The 19,169-nt window shown below is 41.1% G+C and overlaps 1 protein-coding gene across 1 annotated transcript in view; it reads left to right on the top strand.

Moving 5' to 3' along the window:
- MAN1A1 (mannosidase alpha class 1A member 1) overlaps positions 1 to 12,456 on the top strand; it is a 201,860-nt gene extending 189,404 nt beyond the window's left edge. The window contains exons 11-12 of the mRNA XM_045010119.1: positions 3,947 to 4,062; positions 8,786 to 12,456. Of these exons, the coding sequence (XP_044866054.1) occupies positions 3,947 to 4,062; positions 8,786 to 8,912 (243 nt within the window). The 3' untranslated portion in view covers positions 8,913 to 12,456. The remainder of the gene's footprint in view (positions 1 to 3,946; positions 4,063 to 8,785) is intronic.
- The last annotated feature ends 6,713 nt before the right edge of the window (positions 12,457 to 19,169 follow it).

The raw sequence follows: 19,169 nt of genomic DNA, 5'->3' as shown, positions 1-19,169 counted from the left end.
ACAACAATTTACTGAGAGTTGTGGTGGATTCTCCATCACTGACCACTTTAAATCAAGAGTGGATGTTTTTCTAAAAGGTGCACTCTAGGAATTATTTTGAGAAAGTTCTTTGGGCCTTTGTTTTATACAAGAGGTCATACTAGATGATCACAGTGGTCTCTTCTGGCCACTGAATCTATGATTCCACGGAGAACATCTGAGAGGGTGATCAAATCTTGTTTCCTCTCCCTGAAAATTCAGTTTTGTAAACAAAGTTAATTTCTTCTATAAACTTATTGGGGGGGGGGCGTTCATGTGCTGGTCCCTATGTCTATTCAATATATGGGTATGCAGGTGCATCATACACCTAAAACTGGCAAATCTTGCAAGTAATATCTGTTGGTCTGTGCCAGCATCATGGATTGTCTCATGCTAAGCACCCACACTATCCTCTGCTTTTGAGTCCAGTCCTTCTGAGGGACTTTTTCAGCCCAGAAGAGGATACGATCTTAAGAAGGAATTAAATCCCTTTTCTGACCACACGCCGAAGCTTCCTTCCACTGGCACTGACAGTACCTCCAATGGAGACTGACCCAGCCTTCTTATCAGCTGAATCTGATGTCCTGGACGAACCACCACCTCCCAGAGAGATTAGCCCAGATAGGGCTTCAGTATTTTTTCTGGACCTCATCCTCTGCCCAAGCAGGATTATCCTCCAAGGGATCACTGATATCCTGCTTTGGGGGGCCCTGCCCCTCCCCCCCCAAACCAGCTTTTGTGACCCTTCTTCCTGGCCCTTTTGGGGTCCATGGGATCTTTATGCACAACACTCAGGACCTGTGCACTCTACCAGAGAATCATTTTCCTCCTAAGCAACAATAACTGGCTGGGCAGGAGTATGTGGAAGAAGACAACGACAAGCTGGATTTGCCAGTACTGGACATACCAACAGGAGTATCTTTCTCACCCAATGAGGCAATTACTCCATCTTCACCATCCTCACCTGATGACCATAAACAATATCAATAATTGTTGTGAAGGATGGTGGCAATACTTCAGATCCCATTAGAAATTAAGGATGTACAGCACAAGCACTTGGATACCCTGCAGCCTATAGGACCCAGTCAAGTAGCTCTCCCAGTGAATGAAACCATTATAGAATCAGCTAGAGTATATGGCCTACACAAGCAATGTGTACCCTATTCTCCTAAAAGGGCTGAGAAACATTATTTTGTGTTAGCAAAAGGGACAGAAATCTTGTTCACCCACCCTGCCCCAGGTAGTGCAAGCAGCAAAGGAAAGATCCAGGCAGCAACACACTAAAACAGTTCCTGTGGACAACGGCGTGAAACAGCTGGACCTTCCCATGTCCACAGGGTTTGTTTTTGGGTGTTGCTCCTGGGTCTTTCCATGGCTGCTTGTACTACTAGGGACTTTGGGGCAGGGTGGGACATCCTGGAGTTCAGAATCTCTAACTACGAGGCCCTGTTAGCGGCATATGACTTTATGAACTACTCATAGTTCCTGGAATTCAAAGACAAATTCCCCCAGGAGGAAAGGGCCTAATTCCAAACCCTTGTTAAGGAAGGTAGAATCGTGGCTAAAACCTCATTGCAAACTGCAGTTGGCGCGGCTGGTATCCCATCAAGACGTATAGTGACCACAATAGTAATGTGGCGAGAGTTGTGGCTTCATCTTTAGGGTTCTCCAGACAGGTTCAGAACTCCATTGAGGATTTGCTTTTTGATTAAACCAATATCTTTAGGGAGAAAACAGATGAGTTTTGCACTCACGTAAAAGACTCCAGGACAACTCTCTGCTCCCGGGGCTTTTATATCCCAGCCACAAAAAGGAAGTGTCATTAACAGGTGTATGAGCCAAGTCCCTTCTGCAGTCTTTCTACCACAGAAGACCATAAAAATCATCACACAAGCATTAGAGCATGCAGAGCCGAAGATACGCAGTCCCATCCACCAAAGGCGGATTAGGGTTTTTGGGGCCTTAGACTAAAGCAAATGGGAGTCCCTCCCCACCCCTTCCGCCTGCAGGGTCCCCATGCCTCCCCCCCCCCCCACACACACACACACTCTCTCTCTCTCTCTCCACCCGGCGTTTGTGCCAGGGAGCAGGAGAAGACCCAGCACCCTGACCATGCTCCCTGGCAGGAGCACCAAGCAGTCAGGGTACAAGGGCGTCCCTTTTGGCCGGGGCCCTTGGGTATAGGCCCTATTGGCCCAGTGGCTAATCTGCCACTGCCATCCACCTTGACAACAGCCATCCAACCTCATCCACCAGCTAAAAGTTATTTTTGATGGGATGCTCGAGAGTTGCAACCTTTAACAATGATGCCATCGCCACCTGTTTCTAGAGTCTGCTTTGGTGGCCACCTTGCATATTCTGCGCACAACTGGAAGGCTATAACAATGGACAAGTGGATACGAGACATCATCCACTTCGGCTACACCATCAAGTTTCTTTCCCCAAAACTCCCTTCCAGCCCTTCTTCAAGGACCACTCTTACAAGGAGCAACTCCAACAGAAGGTGGACTCTCTCCTGGTTCAGGGAGATATAGAGCAAGTGCCACGTCATGATCAAGAGAAAGGGTTTACTCCACTATTTTGTAGATCCCAAGAAAAAGGGAGAATGGAATCCCATTTTTAACCTATGTCAGCTAATTTATTTCTTTATTTTTGCAAATTAAAATTCTACATGGTTATGCTGGCATCAATAATTCCCTCCTTGGAGAAAGGCACATGGTTTGCAGCCCTTGATGTGAAAGGTATTTTCACCCATCCCACAGAAGGTTCCTCAGTTTTCTGGTAGGACAGGAACACTACCAGTTCAGAGTACTCCCGTTTGGGCTGGCAGCAGTACCCAAGAACTTTGAGAAGGTCTTTTCAGTGGTCGCAGCACAGATGAGATAAAATCACTACACTATCTTCCTGTACTTGGACAACTGGCTTTTAACAGGCAGATCGTATCTGGAAGTTGTCAACAATCTTGTCCTTGCTCCACTTCCTGGCATACTTGGGAACGTGCCTAAACATGGAGAAGTCTACTCTGACTCCCAAGCATCTCATAAACTTTATAGGGACACCCCTGGACTCGACCATCGCAACAGACAGATTCCATATCAGGAGCAGTCTGATAAAAACAAGTCAATCACAAACCCCGAACAACAGTCCAAGTCCATCTTTTTTTGCTAAGCCACATGGCCTCCTGTACTTACATAATTTCGTTCACCAGGCTACATCTCCGTTGTCTGCAAGCCTGGCTCAGGGCAAGATATATATCAGACAGACATAGCGCAAATACCGTAGTGACAATCTCCATCAGTGTCAGTGCTTCACTTACCTTTTGGACAAACCTGAAACACGTGTATTGGAGTCCCCTTTCTGCCTCCCACACCCAACGTGATAATAATCAGAATGCATTCCTCATAGGTTGGGGAGCCCACATGAGCAGTCACAAGATATGTGGACACCTCAGAAGACCAGGATGCATATCAATCTCTTGGAACTAATGGCAGTCAGACAGGCCTGCAATGCATACGATCCCAATGTACCTAGATAATGTCAGACAACATGATGACCCTCTTCTATATAAACAAATAAGGTGGGGCAAAATCCACTGGCCTCAGGTACCTGGTGCACATGCATACCCACATGTGGAACACAGATAGGGACCATCCATCTCAAAGAACCTCCTTTTATAGGTAAGTCACCTCCATTTTTGCTTTTTTCCTCCCTAACTATATAATTATGCCAATATATGCACCGTGTCAAAAGTAAAAGTACAAGAATTCTAAATATATTTATCTAGTTCTGCAATTTCAAATCTTTCCCAAGGACACTATGACAAAAGGGTTCTCATTTAGCTACAGAGTAATTGGATTTGGCAGACTAACAGTAAAATTGACAGAAGATTAATTTTCTTTTACTTAATTTTTTTCTCTCATGAATTCAGGCACTGGAACAACATTGCAGAGTAGATGGTGGCTATTCTGGAATTAGAGATGTTTATAGCAACCATCAAAGCCACGATGATGTGCAGCAGAGTTTCTTCCTTTCAGAGACCCTCAAGTAAGTTAGTAAGGAGTCTTAATTTATATTAATGAATCTCTACAGATCTTCTTTACAGATGAGTACTTACCATTAGTAGTCTTGACATTCAGGTAATGTAAAATCTGACTGGAACAGTATGCAGCTTTTGTTACGTGGCAGGAAGACAGATTGCATTTTTATTAATAAACTGAATTCTGTGACTTTTGAAAATATCTTTACCTCGGTTAAAGACATTTGATACTTACTGTTAAGAAATTACATCTCGCAATTTTGACAGGTTCTAGTTATACATGCCAATACCAACATCACTGTTTTACCAGACAAGATGGTGAGATTGTCCTCTTGTACTGAATACTTTTTATGTCAGCTATGGAGCAGGAAAAAAGCAACTAACTTTTATGGTAAATTCATACAGCCTTGATAAGAGAACAAAGAAGGGGCCCTTCTTCTCTCCTCAGCTTTTAATAAAATAAAGGAAATCTTGCATCAATCTTTTTCCCCCATTTTTTTCTATTCTTTGCAACCCAGCCTTGTATAATAACAATGTAATCATGCAGTTTCTACTGAAAGTGTATTTCCCTAGTGGGTTTCTAATTTTCTGTCCATATATCTGGGATTTTTTTAAGAGCATAGTGTACAATCTAGTATTCTGCCTCCATAATACAGTTGTTTAAGTCATCCATGTGAGGATTTTGACCAAACAAAATTGTTATGGCTTCTTGGAGATTTTGCTGTCAACTATCATTGACCCAACAGGGTTTCTGATTATATTAGTTGTAATAGCCCAGTCTGAAACCATGCTCCAAAACACACTTTTGTGAAAGAATAAAAAAAACAAAAACCACTTAACAGTCAAACACCCTTTTTGACAGTTTTATGCATAGGGAGGACTGAAGAGATAAGCTTTTTCTGAAGCCTAGCATCTCCCACAGTTTTCCTTCATATGGGCTATTCCCTTCCTGTCTGCTGTTTCTGGAGGCAGTTCAAAGAGGCTAGCACAGGCCAGCTAGCCTTTCTCCAGCCTGCTGTCAGATCATCTGCCTCTTTAACAGAAGTCAGTGGCCTCCCTTTGCTTCCAAACTTTACTTTGCTGCCTTATTTTTGCTTTGTTTTGTTTTCAGGCTGTACCGAGCACCCTTCTTTGTTCAATCCTCCTCTTAAACCAGATATTTAGCGGCACATGGCTGAAGCCACTTGGAGACCTCTCTTTCAGGGATGGTACAGCAGCCAGCCACATGAGCACTGGACTAAGCCTAAAAGGTGCACTATCTGTGAGGCAGCTTTAACAAGCTTTACAGAGGGCAAGTTATGCCTTGCCTGTTCTCAGCCAGCCAGCCCTAGCACTGCTAGGATACAGAGCTTTGAGTCAGACAACTATGCTGGTACCCCATCTCCTCAAGAAACACGGAAAAGCCTGATCAGGGGAGACAGAGAAGAATAGGCAGAGGTTGTAAGGATGAGGGAGGACTTTATTCAGATGGCCAAGAGGGGTAAGTCCTGGGACAATTCAGGACCATAAGGATAAGACACTAGTAGGGCTCCCAGTCCTACCCCAAGTCCTGAAATGGGTCCTAAGTGCTCTTGGGGTGGAAGCAGGGTTCATGATCAGCCCCACCTTCCTCTCAGCTTGATTCAGAAAACTAGCAGTGAATTCCCATCCCCCAACCTAGGGGAGTGGGAGTCTACACGGGAGGACTCCCAAGAGAGAAATTTCTAGAGGACTCATGACCCTGCGCAAGGCTAGCACAAAAGACCCCATTCAGGGCACAGCCCGCTGGCCATGCTTGCAAAGCACGTAAATATATGTATATATATATATAGCCAAAAGAAATTAAAGGGTAAGAAAAAATACAAAAAAAAATAGGTATTCATCCTCTGACCCAGACACCACCACTTCTACTGAGGAAGGAGAGCTATTATCAGACTCTGATTATAAGCAGGACACAGACAAAATGCAACCAAGTTTTCTCCATCACACACCCTCCTTTGAGAAGCTTGAAGCCGTGTGCAAAAAGATTTTATCCATGATTCAGATTGTCTAAGCATGCCCTCAAGCCTTAGAGCAAATACCTCCCTTCCAAATCTTGTCCTTAGGCAGCAATTCTCTTGCATACATCCTTTGAGGAGGTAATCTGGGGGAGAGGGAATCTCCTGAAAGGAGTAAATATGTTAACAGCCATGTTCTCAACTTCTACAAGCTTCAAGAGCTGAAGAATGCTCTCACAAATGTACCTAAGGTTGATGCTGCCATAGGTTCTCTAGCAAAGGATATGGTTATTCCATCCAAAGGGAACTTATTCCCCAAGGATCCAACAAATAGGAAGGTGGAAGCCAACCTGAGAGCAGTGTCATGGCTGGAGGACCTTAAAGCCCGTACAGGCAGAGATCAACCCAACTTTACATCTATGCGACTTCATTCATGGCAGATATGTTAGTGGATGCTGTGAGGTTTTCTGCCAGGGCCATGGCATCCAGCTCAGTACCCAGGAGATACATATGACTTCCTACCTTCCTGTAAACGGGTCGACTCACCCCTGCGGCGCCTCCTGCTGGTTGCTCTATGACGTTAGCTCAGTCCAGCCCTGGAGCACCCTCTGCAGGCTGGTGATCCACCTGTTCGTAGGCCCCCGTGTCCCTCCCTGGCCCCGGTGCCCTTCTACATGGGGCGCTGCCCCCTAGCAGCAACCCCTTTTCTCTCTGGGTCTCCCTTTCTCTCTCAGGGAACCCCCACCCTCTATCCCTACCTTGCCTCAGTATTTGGCTACTGCCAGTCATTGTCTAGCCCCACACTCTGGGGCAGACTGCAGTATCAGCCTACTCATCACAGGCAAAGTTGGGTTTGGACCTGCTGCCTTGGCCTACCCCTAGGTTGCCCCCTGCAACCCCCAGTACCTATTGGCCCACTGCTAGGCCACAGCCTGGGGCTTTCCAGGCTGGAGCTCCCCGGCTCCTCAGCCTTCCCCAGCCCTGCTGCACTCAGGTATCTGGTCTCTATTTCCTAAGCAGCCAGGCCCATCTCTCTCTATAGCCAGAGAGACTGTCTGGCTTCTGGCTTCCCTGCCTTGTTATAAGGCCCTATTGCTCAGTTTGGGGCGTGGCTCCCAGCTGCAGCCCCTTCCCTGATCAGCTCAGCCTTGAGAGCCACTGCTCTCAAGCCCTGTCAGGCCACTTTTTTAAACCCCTTCGGGCAGGAGCAGGGTCCACCCCGCTACACTTCCTCACTCCAGAAAAGTCCTGTGCTCATCTAAATTCACAGGATTTTTCCTCTTTGGAGAAAAATTGGACAAAATAGTGGCTGGAAATGCTGCCAAACTTACAGTTCCTTCCCCTCTCCAATTAGTGCTCTAAGAGGGGACTACAAACCCACTGGGTCAATGTTTTATTTGAATAGTTACAGTATAAGCAAGGACTCACTGCACCTAGTTACTTTGTTGGCATTGGAATGACTTTTATTAATTATTTTTTTACAAGTTTTTACACAGCTTTGGAATGAATCCTCTGGCAGCAGACTGGAGAAAGGGGCATGGCTAGCACAGGCTGTGCTACAGCTTTGAATTGCCTCCAGAAACTGCAGACAGGAAGGGAAGAAATTTTCCATTTCATTAGAAGGCAATTGAAATCAGAATGTTCCAAAGCTATTCTAATACGTATTATAACATTTTTAATGTTTTTGTTTACTTTAAACAGTGGCACTGGTTCATTTAACCAGGTACTTTAAAATGAGAAACATACCTGATGGCTTACAAATATTCTTATTTCCGTTGCCTTCTAAAGGGAAAGCTGATCCTTTTGGTCCTTTATAGCCTTGGGAGCCTTGCGTACACTGTTCCTGTCACCAGGGAAGTGCCACCTGTGTTATCAACATTGGGAAACCTTTTCAGACAAACCCTAGTGTAGACACAGCCATTGTGGCAGCCTCAGCCAAAAGTGGTAACTGCACTGTGCACTGAATGACAAAGGTGAAGAAAGATACAGGGATTTCTAAAAACTATTTTGATTATATTTTGCTATACAACTTTGTAATTTGAAAAATGTAAAGTACTTTAAAAGGTTAAGTATAGAGGTAATAATGAAAAAGTCAGCATTTGCCAACAGTTCCCATGCAGTGGAACTTGAGTGTACAATTTATATCTGTACTACAGTATCTCTAAGAACTTGGTGTGTAACAGTGAGTAAATGTTGTTGTTTTTAATGGTGATTATTATATTACTGTTAATATATTCCTATTTAGTAAACATTTACCCATGGTATTGTTCGAATCACTGTTTTTTATTTATATATCATGCCTTGAACCAAATCGTGCTCTTATGAGTAAGGCAAACAGGATTTGACATGCAGTACATTCACTCAGTTTTCTTTTGATGCATGTGGTCATTTATAAAAGCTTGTCATGACTGTATATTGCTGGAATAATATGTAACAGAAAAGGAAGTGCTGTTTAACTTTAAGAACCTAGACTTTGTATCTTTGTTATTTATCAAAACAGGAATTTTTACATCACCACCTGCTACTTTCAAGCCTTGAAGCCAATTTTAATTAAGTAGTCCCAATGCTTGGTGCCAAAACATTAGTAAATGTCACTGGTTGATAATGTTTTACATTAGATCTGCTACCTAATATTTCCATCTACAGAAGTGGGGCATTAATATTTATCTGTGAAAATGAGTTAGTTCCATCTTTCTCTTCTTTAAACCTGAGGTTATTTCATGGTGCTGTCATGTTACCTGTTTTCTCTTGCCAGGTACTTATACTTACTGTTTTCTGAAGATGATCTTCTTCCATTTGAACATTGGACCTTCAACACTGAGGCTCACCCTCTACCAGTTCTTCACAGAGATGATGGAAAGAAGGAAGAAAAACACAAATAAAACAATGTTAAGTTAATTTTTGTTTCATTCCTTAGAAGTTTCTTTCCAGTTTTGGGCACACGATGCAGTTTTACTTAAATTCCTGAGATATTTTGAGTTTTAAACCAACTGTTTTGCAGTCTGTTATATTTGCCAGTAAATATTTATGAATGGACCTAAATTCATTACAGCAAAACTTTTAATCTTATTTTTCCAGCTGAACCACCACTTTTTTTTTTTTTTTAAAGAAATCTGACGTCTCTAGATTTCATTAAGCTGCAGTGTCATCTTTGCCAAATAGAATAGAGGGGTCTGCATGTTACTTGTTTCCTATTATACTTTTGATTTGACTGCAAAATTCTTTCCTCCTCTGTGAGGAGATGTCTGCTTTAAGCTGTAATATTTTGCCATGTTGCAAAAAGCCATAAAGAATTAAGTATAAAGAGCTTTTTTTTCATTCTATGTTAATTTTTTTTTGTCTGTCATCTGAGACAAATCTTGTAACTGTGACAGCCTCTTCTTATGCGGGTCTATCAACTGGTAAAATATCTTCTGAAATTTTTAATTATCAATGACGTCTACGTAGGAATAGTTTCATCTGATGCAGACACAATTCTGTTTAAAACTGCAGTGTACTTTGAATTGAACCTAAACATTTTTACAAATCCATTACATTAGTTGGACAGCTCCTAGTTTTTATTAAAACTCATCTTTTTGTTTTGTTTAGAATATCACTGCAAACTGAATTGTTTCTTCCATTTTCTAACTAGAGTTACTATCACTTCTATAATCAGTTTGGTATGAGCAAAATAAACAATTTGAAAAACTGGCATTATTGAATTATTAAAAAGGGAATTGTATCTTATTTATAGCTATTTACGTAATCTGTTAGCTTTTTCATTTGACCGAATGTGTGAGATAAATGAGATGTTATGAAATTCTTTCTAAAGTTAGACTGCGAGTTATGCCAATCAGAGAATGAGAGATGATTTTTTTAATCTGCTGTGATCTTACTTTTCAACAATTCCATTTGGTTTAGATTGTGAACTAAGACAGTCAGCCGGAACAAGGTAGTGTAATATAGATTATCAGAACAGGAGTTCTGAAGAGCTCAAAGGACACTTATCTTCTTTTTAAAAAAAAAAAAGTATTGTTTTCGTTGGAAGATGGAAATTGACCTGCATACAATTAGTACATTTTGGAAGCCCAGAACAAGGATGACCAAAGTTATAGAAATACAACATATTTAAAAGTATTCTTCAGACATAAGGCCTAGATTACCAAGAAAAGTTACTTTTAATGAATCACCAAAGGGAGAAATCAGGCACAATTCCTTTTCTATTCAGATGTATTTTGGAATAGTTTACATGAGTAATTCATATGGATATTAGGAACTTAACTTTTTATATGCAGACAGGATGACTGTACTGTATGTTCAGAGTAGGGTGTGGCCACTGGCTTCCCAGCATGAAAAAGTACATTATTAGGTGGTGTGACTGCAAAGAAGCCAACATGGTTCAGAACAGTAATTCTCAATTTTCTTTTAAATAAGTGCATATGATGACTCAAATATCCTGCTTAGTCATTTAGGCACTATGGTTCCACAGCCGTAATTAGGTATAGATCTTCTTTCACAAAAGAACAAGACCTCCCCCCCCCGCACCCCTTAGTGCTGGAAGTGCTGCAATATAGGTTTTTCAGGTAAAAATTAGGGACAAAGGAAACTTATTACCATTATGTCCTGCATTTTGGAGCAAATCCAAATAACTTCCTCTGCAGATGCAGAGGGCCCTTTGCAGCCACACATGTTGTTCCACTGGATACAGAAAAGGGTGTGTATCCCACGCAATCTGCCTGGGTGGAGGCAAGGCTGAAGGATCCGCTGCTATGCTCCCCCTTTGGGGTTTGGTGAGGACATAAAGCCTTTGTGAGGCTATGCATCATTGGGCTGAGCCTGCAGAGAGGACCTGCTGGGGGTCACACAACTTGAGTGTGGAGGGTCCTGTGCCACACACACATCTGCTTAGTGCCCTGCCTGGCTACTCTTAATCAGTGCTGAGCTCAGGATTTGAGCCTTCGTTATCCATATGTCTTTGTTCATTTAACAAATATCAGTGACAAGGTAGTCACATTTTTAGGTATCTTGTATTTGATAATCCTGGCTCCATTAAAATGCATGGTAAATCTCCCATTGACTTCAGGGGGCCAGGATTTGTATCGCTTGAGGATAATATTAACTGTGTCATCCTTTTCATTATGAAATGCCCCAATGTAATACAAGATGTTTTTAAAAGGAATACAAGTCCATCTAATTTTGGAGTAAAAACTAATTTTTTCACTCCTTTCCACTCCAAAAAAAAAATGGCAATATTGAATTTTTATCCAATTACTTTTAGTCCGTAAACATCTTATACTGCCTGCTGTGTAATTTTTGTGTGCGCGCTTCTGTGGGGCCTCATTTCTTTTAGTCAGATAATAAAACCAATAAAATCAGAAAAACAGTTTTTGGAGACATATGTTTTGTTAACCTGCTTTTACATTTTCCTGATCAGAGTCTACAACACTCTTAGTGATCTTGGACAAATTGGGGGAAATTTATTGTACACACACATTTCCCTTACTCCCAGCAAATAAAGGTAAAGAATGCAAAATGGTGATATAAATTGGGCGTTACGTGTTTAGATATTTAAATTTCATGTTGATTTCCATGGAATACAGAAATTTTGAAGAGATTAATTTTTCTGGTTTGGGAGTTATGATATGAAAGAGCACAAAGTTGATACGTGATTCTGTTACTAACAATGTATTTGGTATTCAGGTGTACAAACTGCACTGTACTGTACCTTTTGTAAACTATGTAAGTAGACAAGAAGATTGTACAACATGTAGAATCTGCCAACTGTAAGAATACCCTATTTTGTAAGTTCAGGAATATTGATTTTTTTTAAAAAGAACCCCAAAACACCAAAGCGTGAAATGTTCTAGTGATCACCATTTAATCAGTCAGCTTTTACCAACAGTTAGCACACAGCTAATACGGTATTTTCCTAGTACTTACAATATGAAATTAACTGTGTGGAAACTGCTGATTTGAAGACCTCTGTATATGTAATTGATAATTCACATGGAAGAGAAACTGCTGAATTTGACAAAATGTAAACAGTGTATCAAATACCTTTGTGAAGACATTGCCTAAACTCTCATTCCTTTTCAGCATATAACAGTTCAGTTAAGTTTACATGTTAAATTCTAAATGGTGAATAATTTAAATGGCACTTAAATTAAGTTGCAGAAACAACAATTGTTTTGATTGTTTGTGGAATTAATATTGCATATGTTTGTTGTCTACAATACCCAATGACTCACTATTTCTATGGTGACTTCATCATATGTATTATCCATTTCTGTCCATTAAATTGTTTTTGATTTGTACATATTCCATTTAATCTTTTCCACCTTTATATAAATCTCTGATGTAATGAGACACATAACAGATCAAGATACTTAATTTTTAAGAACTATATTTGTAAAAATTTCTCTATTGTGAATAAAGTCTTTTAATATATCTGTTCATTTTGTTAGTTTATTCTTTGTTATACTAAATGGTTGAAGGTGCTGTATATTACAAGAATTACAGTATTTCAAAGGCTTGTAAATAAGTGCAGAAGTAAGTGCAGTAATCTGCTTCATAGCCCTGGTTGGGACACCGTTCTGCTGAATTTTAATCAGTAGCGCTGATAAATGCAGAATACTGCTAATCACTTGTTAAGGTATTGAAATTAATCAAAAAGTACCAATTAATGTCTGTGAAATAGGGTATAGAATTGTTGCTATAACAAATCTGTGGACATTACATCAGTCCTATTGAAGAAATATCTATTAGTAACAAAAAATAAAAAAGCAACAATATGGTAACCAACAGAAAACAAAATAAAAAAAGTCACAGGAAATTGGGAGGACAGAGATGACAGGGTAGTCGGGAATGATCTAAAAGGTCAGTTCTGGGAATGATCAGAAGATGCATGCTGTGGGGTTCACAAGCAGACTTCAGCCAGCTCCCATTTAGGAATACAGTAAACACTGCTTTTTAAATGACAAGGCTGTCAGATTGCTCAGTGTTATGTGATCATGTAATGAAAGGTTATCATTAGTGTATGTACTAAAGGATAGAGGGACAGTTGTCATGGGAACTGTAACTGCATTTTGCATCTTTTGAGTGAGGGTGATTAAGATCTCAACCTTAATGTTGAATTAACAGAGTTTTTGTTTAATATATTTTAGCTTATTCTTATTTTCTTTTTAAGGGAGAGCACCACAGTCAACTCTGATAAGCTAAATAATTCAGATTTTTCCTAAATACAAATATCACTTTAAGACTAAAGGCTTCTTAATTTAGACACACTAGTCAATTTTTAAAAAAAGTTATTAAGATAATGCACCTGTCTAAAAATCCACTTGCCAATAAATTGTTTTACATCCACATCTTTCTGTTTTTTAAAACGCATTTGTCTCCCTGCTGCTGTCGGACAGGACCACACACATAGGAGAAGGAGGAGACTAACAATGTACAAAGTGCTATTAAATGAAAAATGTAACCTTTTATCTAATGGAAAGTTTAACCAAATGATTAAATACACTATTTGGAAAACATTTATTTTACAAATATGGATTAAGCCGTGTGCCAAGTTGCATTAGAGGAGCAACAGAGCGTCCTGTGGCACCTTATAGACTAACAGACGTATTGGAGCATGAGCTTTCGTGGGTGAATACCCACTTCGTCAGATGCATGACGAAGGAGCAGTGTCTGGTGTTGGGTTTTGGAGGTGTTAAATGACATTGAATAGATCTTCAAGTCAGGACTGCAAATAGGCAAGATTCATAGCTCCTTCCACCGTCTCCATCTAACTTTCTCTCCTATTCTTCCCACTCTACTGCATCCACCAACTCTTCCTTCTTCCCCTCCCTCTCTGCCTGACCTAGCACGGAGACGTGTCTGTGGAAAGGAGACTAGCCAAAGCGTGGCTGGGCTCAGGTGATCCCTAGCTAGGTGAACAAACTTTTGGCTGCTTTATCTTAAGTTTGAGACTGAACTAGCCCTGTCCAACCCCAGATTGAAGGGAGTAGGCCCTGATCAAAGAGCAGCTTCCAAATCCAAGGATTGGGCCCTTGGGCTTCAGAGTTTTATATCTGAATGGTTAGAAAGTGTCTAAGGGAATGTCTACACTTCAATTAAATACCCATGGCTGCCCCATGTCAGCTGGCTGCGGCTTGATAGGCTCAGGCTAAGGGCTTGTTTATGGTATAGATGTTCAGCTTCGGGCTGGAGCCCAGGAGCTGGGACCCTCCCGCCTCGTGAGGTCCCACACTCTGGGCTCCAGTCCAAGCCCTAACATCTACACAATTAAACAGCCCCTTAGCCTGAGCCCCACCAGCCCGAGTCAGCTGACACAGGTCAGCCACAGGTTTTTAATTGGAATGTAGAAATGCCCTAAAATCCAATTACTATTAACTTCTGATTTGAGTTTTCAGTAATAAATTGTGAAATTGTTGAAAGTCATGCCGCTGTTTTACATAACTGCCAAACAATTCCAGTTAAACTGTAAATGGATGTTGGTGCATAATCTCTTGATCCACTTTCAGCCCAATACTCCCTTCTCTCCCTGCTTTCACTGAAATGCAGCCTCATCTGTGAGCCAATATACATAGTGAACAGACTTCCCTTCCACACCAAATTATTCCATTCTAAAGCCTCATGATTAGCCCTTATATCTCTCTGCCATCATCAGCTACTCCCTCTTCACGGGCTGTCTCCCGGTATTCAAAACCACTGTTATCACCCTTCTTTCTGAAAAATTCTTTTAACTTCCATCCACTCTCCACCTTTTGGCTGATTTCAGTCAGGCATTTAACCTTTCACAGTACAGATATTGACCTTCGACAGATGGTTAATGACCTACATCTCACTATTGATCCCTTTCTCTTCTCATCTTACTTGAGCACTGTGCTACTTTCACGCTATTGATCAGAGTAGCACTAAGCTGCTTCTGTTCTCGAGTACCTCTGGCATGGAGCCAAAAAGCAAAATCCTTTGCAGGTGCCACCTTTGATTGTATTGTCAGTGGATCCTGGTCATAAAACCAGTGTAATCACCTCCCCAGTAATATTACCCAGTGCAAAAAAAGGATTCTCTAGTACCACAAAGACTCCTCAGCTGCCATTCCTTGCTTTTGACAGGAGTCATGCCCAAGATGTCCTTATGGTGTGCTGCTCTCCAGCTGCTAGTTCAGCCAGTTGGGGCTGTTAGAGCATCATGCACCTGCTAATGGAATTTCAGGGAATCAGCCTGGGGCCCCAAGAATGGGAGTGCTAAAGTGACTCTTCTTTGAACAGCCCTCTGACTTCCATTGCATACTTCATGAATATCTGGTCCAATATCTTCAGCGTTCTCTCCTGGCTTGGTCTGATGTCAAACCACATGGTGGAAGCTTTTTCTTCCTCTTGACTCTTCTGCTATAAGATGCCTTGAGGCTTTGCCTTTCTTCTGCATCTGGACATCTACTCAAGTGGATAAAATATTAGTACTTTAAAAGTATAACGGGGAACATTGTTCAGGGAGGTGATCAAGATTCTATAATCAGTCTTTTCCATCTCTGCATTTTGAAAGTCCTAATTATGAGAGAACTATTTTTGAACAGCACACTTGATATATAAAAAGAACAGGAGTACTTGTGGCACCTTAGAGACTAACAAATTTATCTGAGCATAAGCTTTTGTGGGCTACAGCCCACTTCATCGGATGCATGTAGTAGAAAATACAGTAGGAAGATGTATATCCACACAGAGAACATGAAACAATGGGTGTTACCATACATGCTATAAGGAGAGTGATCAGTTAAGGTGAGCTATTATCAGCAGGAGAGAAAAAGACCTGTTTGTAGGGGTAATGAAAATGGCCCATTTCCAGCAATTGACAAGGAGATGTAAGGAACTGGGGGGGTGGGGGAGGGAATAAACATGGGGAAATGGTTTTACTTTGTGTAATGGCCCATCCACTCCCAGTCTTTATTCAAGCCTAATTTGATGGTGTCCAATTTGCAAATTAATTCCAATTCAGCAGTCTCTCATTGGAGTCTGTTTTTGAAGTTTTTTTGTTGTAATGTTGCGACTTTTAGGTCTGTAATTTGAGTAACCAGGGAGATTGAAGTGTTCTCCAATTCGTTTTTGAATGTTATAATTCTTGACGTCTGATTTGTGTCCATTTATTCTTTTACATAGAGGCTGTCCAGTTTGGCCAATGTACATGGCAGAGGGGCATTGCTGGCACATGATGGCATATATCACATTGGTAGATGTGCAGGTGAATGTGCCCCTGATGGCGTGGCTGATGTGATTAGGTCCTATGATGGTATCCCCTGAATAGACATGTGGACAGAGTTGGCAACGGGCTTTGTTGCAAGGATAGGTTCCTGGGTTAGTATTTTTGTTGCGTGGTGTGTGGTTGCTGGTGAGTATTTGCTTCAGGTTGGGGGGCTGTCTGTAAGCAAGGACTGACCTGTCTCCCAAGATCTGAGACAGACAACCCCCAAACTTGAAGCAAATACTCACCAGCAACCACACACCACACAACAAAAACTCTAACCCAGGAACCTATCCTTGCAACAAAGCCCGTTGCCAACTCTGTCCACATATCTAGTAGATATCACAGATTCTGTGACTTTTGCAACCTCTGTGACTTCTGCAGTGGCCAATGTGGCTGACCCCAGGGCCACCTGAGAAGCTGTTCCTGGGGCCAGATGCTTGGGCGGCCCTGGGGTCAGCCACACTGGCCACTACAGAAGTCTCAGAGGTTGCAGGAAGTCACGGAATCTGTGACTTTTGCAACCTCTGTTATAGACACAGAGTCCTAATTATGTGATACTATATATCAAGTGTGCTGTTCAAAAATAGTTATTGTATTACTCTAAAGCAGAAGCTGATAGATGAACTAAAAAGTACAAGAATTTTTGCCATTAAGTCTTGGTTATGGTTTGGGTTTTTTGTGGCCACATAACTTTTCTAATTTCCTAAAATTCAAAAGTACACTTTGTTCTTTCAGTCTGCTGCTACTTGCTTATCTTGTACTGATATGGGTATGTGCCCTTGCAAATTTTAACTTGTTTAGGGGTTCAGTAATTTTATTGATAAGACATCAGATAACCAGGTTCAATCAGTTTATTAATCAAAGATAGATCAGCACAATATAGAAAGGCAAATGCATACCAATCAGGAGAACAGACTTGCAGATTACATCTTCACTCTGTTCCAAAAGTATGAGCTCAGTTTGGCTCATATGTATACCGCCTTGTTTATAACATAGAAAATTCTACTTTATTAGTACCAACCTTACCTCCTCTTATCTAGCAGAAAGACATCAGTACCAATACCCTAACATCTATGCTAACCACACCTAGCAACGCTGTTCATATTTGGCAAGCATAGTTCAGAACATACATTGTGTTTCTGACAGTTCCTACATGTACAAGAAACGGATTACACACAGTTTACCTATAGTAAATTTGCACTCTAAAGCTTAGAATGTGTACAAGGCATTCTGGGAATATAGTTGATAGTTATACAAAGCCTTTTGGAAATACGATATTAGCTAACAAACGTTTATCATTTTTTCTTGGTATAATTTGTCACTGTTGAAAAGTTAAATGCAATATACAGCCATGCTGGCATTGTGTTTTCCCCCAAAATAAAACAATATGTAAACTTTTGTGAACTTATGTAAATTTAGTATTGAAATAGGTGACTGTATTAATAAGTTTCTCTTAGAATTTAAGCAAAAGTAACTGAAGGCCTTTTAGCTACTATTCACTTCTTAAAAAATAACTTTTTTTCTGGTGTAATCCTAATTGGTACATTTCATATAGCACCTTTTAAGCCAAAGGTATGCAAAGGGGACACTAACTATATAGGATTCACCTCTAATGAAATGCAGCCAAAATGGGCATGGGATGCAGCAACTAGTTGTTGTTCAAGGCAGGAATTGAAGAATACCAGATGCCTAGAGAAACTTTAAGAAAGCAGAAAGTAACTACCCAAAATAGCATAAAAGTCTAACCTCTGAGAAAAGTTTAAATGTTAAACAGCTTTGTTGGGGAAACAGGGACAAGTGAGTGTCAGGTGCATAGAGCATTCAATAAGTTACTCATGTAGAACATTGCTTAATGGTTTCTTCTTTGTACTTTGACAAGCGGAAATAATTACCCCCTGCAGTCTTTCGTGTGTGTGTGTGAGTATGAGAGAGAGAGAGATGGCCCCACCTAGAATCTGGGATCTCTTCACTACCAGAACCACTGGACCATCAACAAGCATCTGAGAACAAACAGGACTTGTATCATGAACTGGAGGTTGAAATATTTGGCCTTTTTTGTGAACTGGCTTATGTAAATAATAGCCCCTCAGTGAAAATGCTCTGCTTCCAGACCTCTCCTCTGTAAATCAGGGGAATGCTAACGCAAGTGCCTTACATCTCAGTTACTACAGTATCTCATGACAATCAGAATTCAACTCATTTAATGGTTTAAGAACAACACCGTAAATTGTACGCAGAAATTATCTGGGAGCCATTGAAGCCTACAGAACACAACTGTCCTATCTTTTTAATAAAGTAATATAACACCTAACTTTTATTTCACACCTTTTTCACCAGTAGATCTCAAAGTACTTCACAGTCTTTAATAGATCCCTCATGGCACCGCTTTGAGTGAGGGAAGTATTACTATTCCCATTTTTGCAGATGAAGAACTGAGAGAGAGGCTAAGTGACTTGCCGCAGGTCACACGGGAAGTCGGTGGCAATGTAGGGCTGCTGTAATTTGAAGAACTGGTAACACCTCAAGATGGTAAACCACATCTAGGACTTCCTCTCTGGACCACAACAGCCCTCTGGAATGGACCTTCCCATTGCACAGAATTTGTCACGTTTATGGAATGACATTTGAGACATGCATGGAGGTAACTACATGACTTGGAGTCACCCTTCATGAGTTGGACCTATTCTTATCATGGTTGATGAGTGATTTCTGGGACCATCAAGCGAGTTCACCCATGCCACATTTGAAAAGGAAACCTACCGTCCACCATAAAGTATGCCATTTCTCAAGAAACCATCTCAGAACCCAAGAGATCTTGCCTAATGTAAAACCTCCAATTTTTGAGCAAAATAAAATAGCAAAGAAACACCTCCAAACATGCTTGACCCTGCCAGTATCCTGCCATCAGGAGTCACACA

The sequence above is a fragment of the Mauremys mutica genome, chromosome 3 (assembly GCF_020497125.1).
Source record: "Mauremys mutica isolate MM-2020 ecotype Southern chromosome 3, ASM2049712v1, whole genome shotgun sequence".
In the NCBI taxonomy this organism is placed as follows: domain Eukaryota; kingdom Metazoa; phylum Chordata; order Testudines; family Geoemydidae; genus Mauremys; species Mauremys mutica.
Note: the sequence above shows the minus strand (reverse complement) of the source record. Positions and strands in the feature narration are given on the sequence as shown.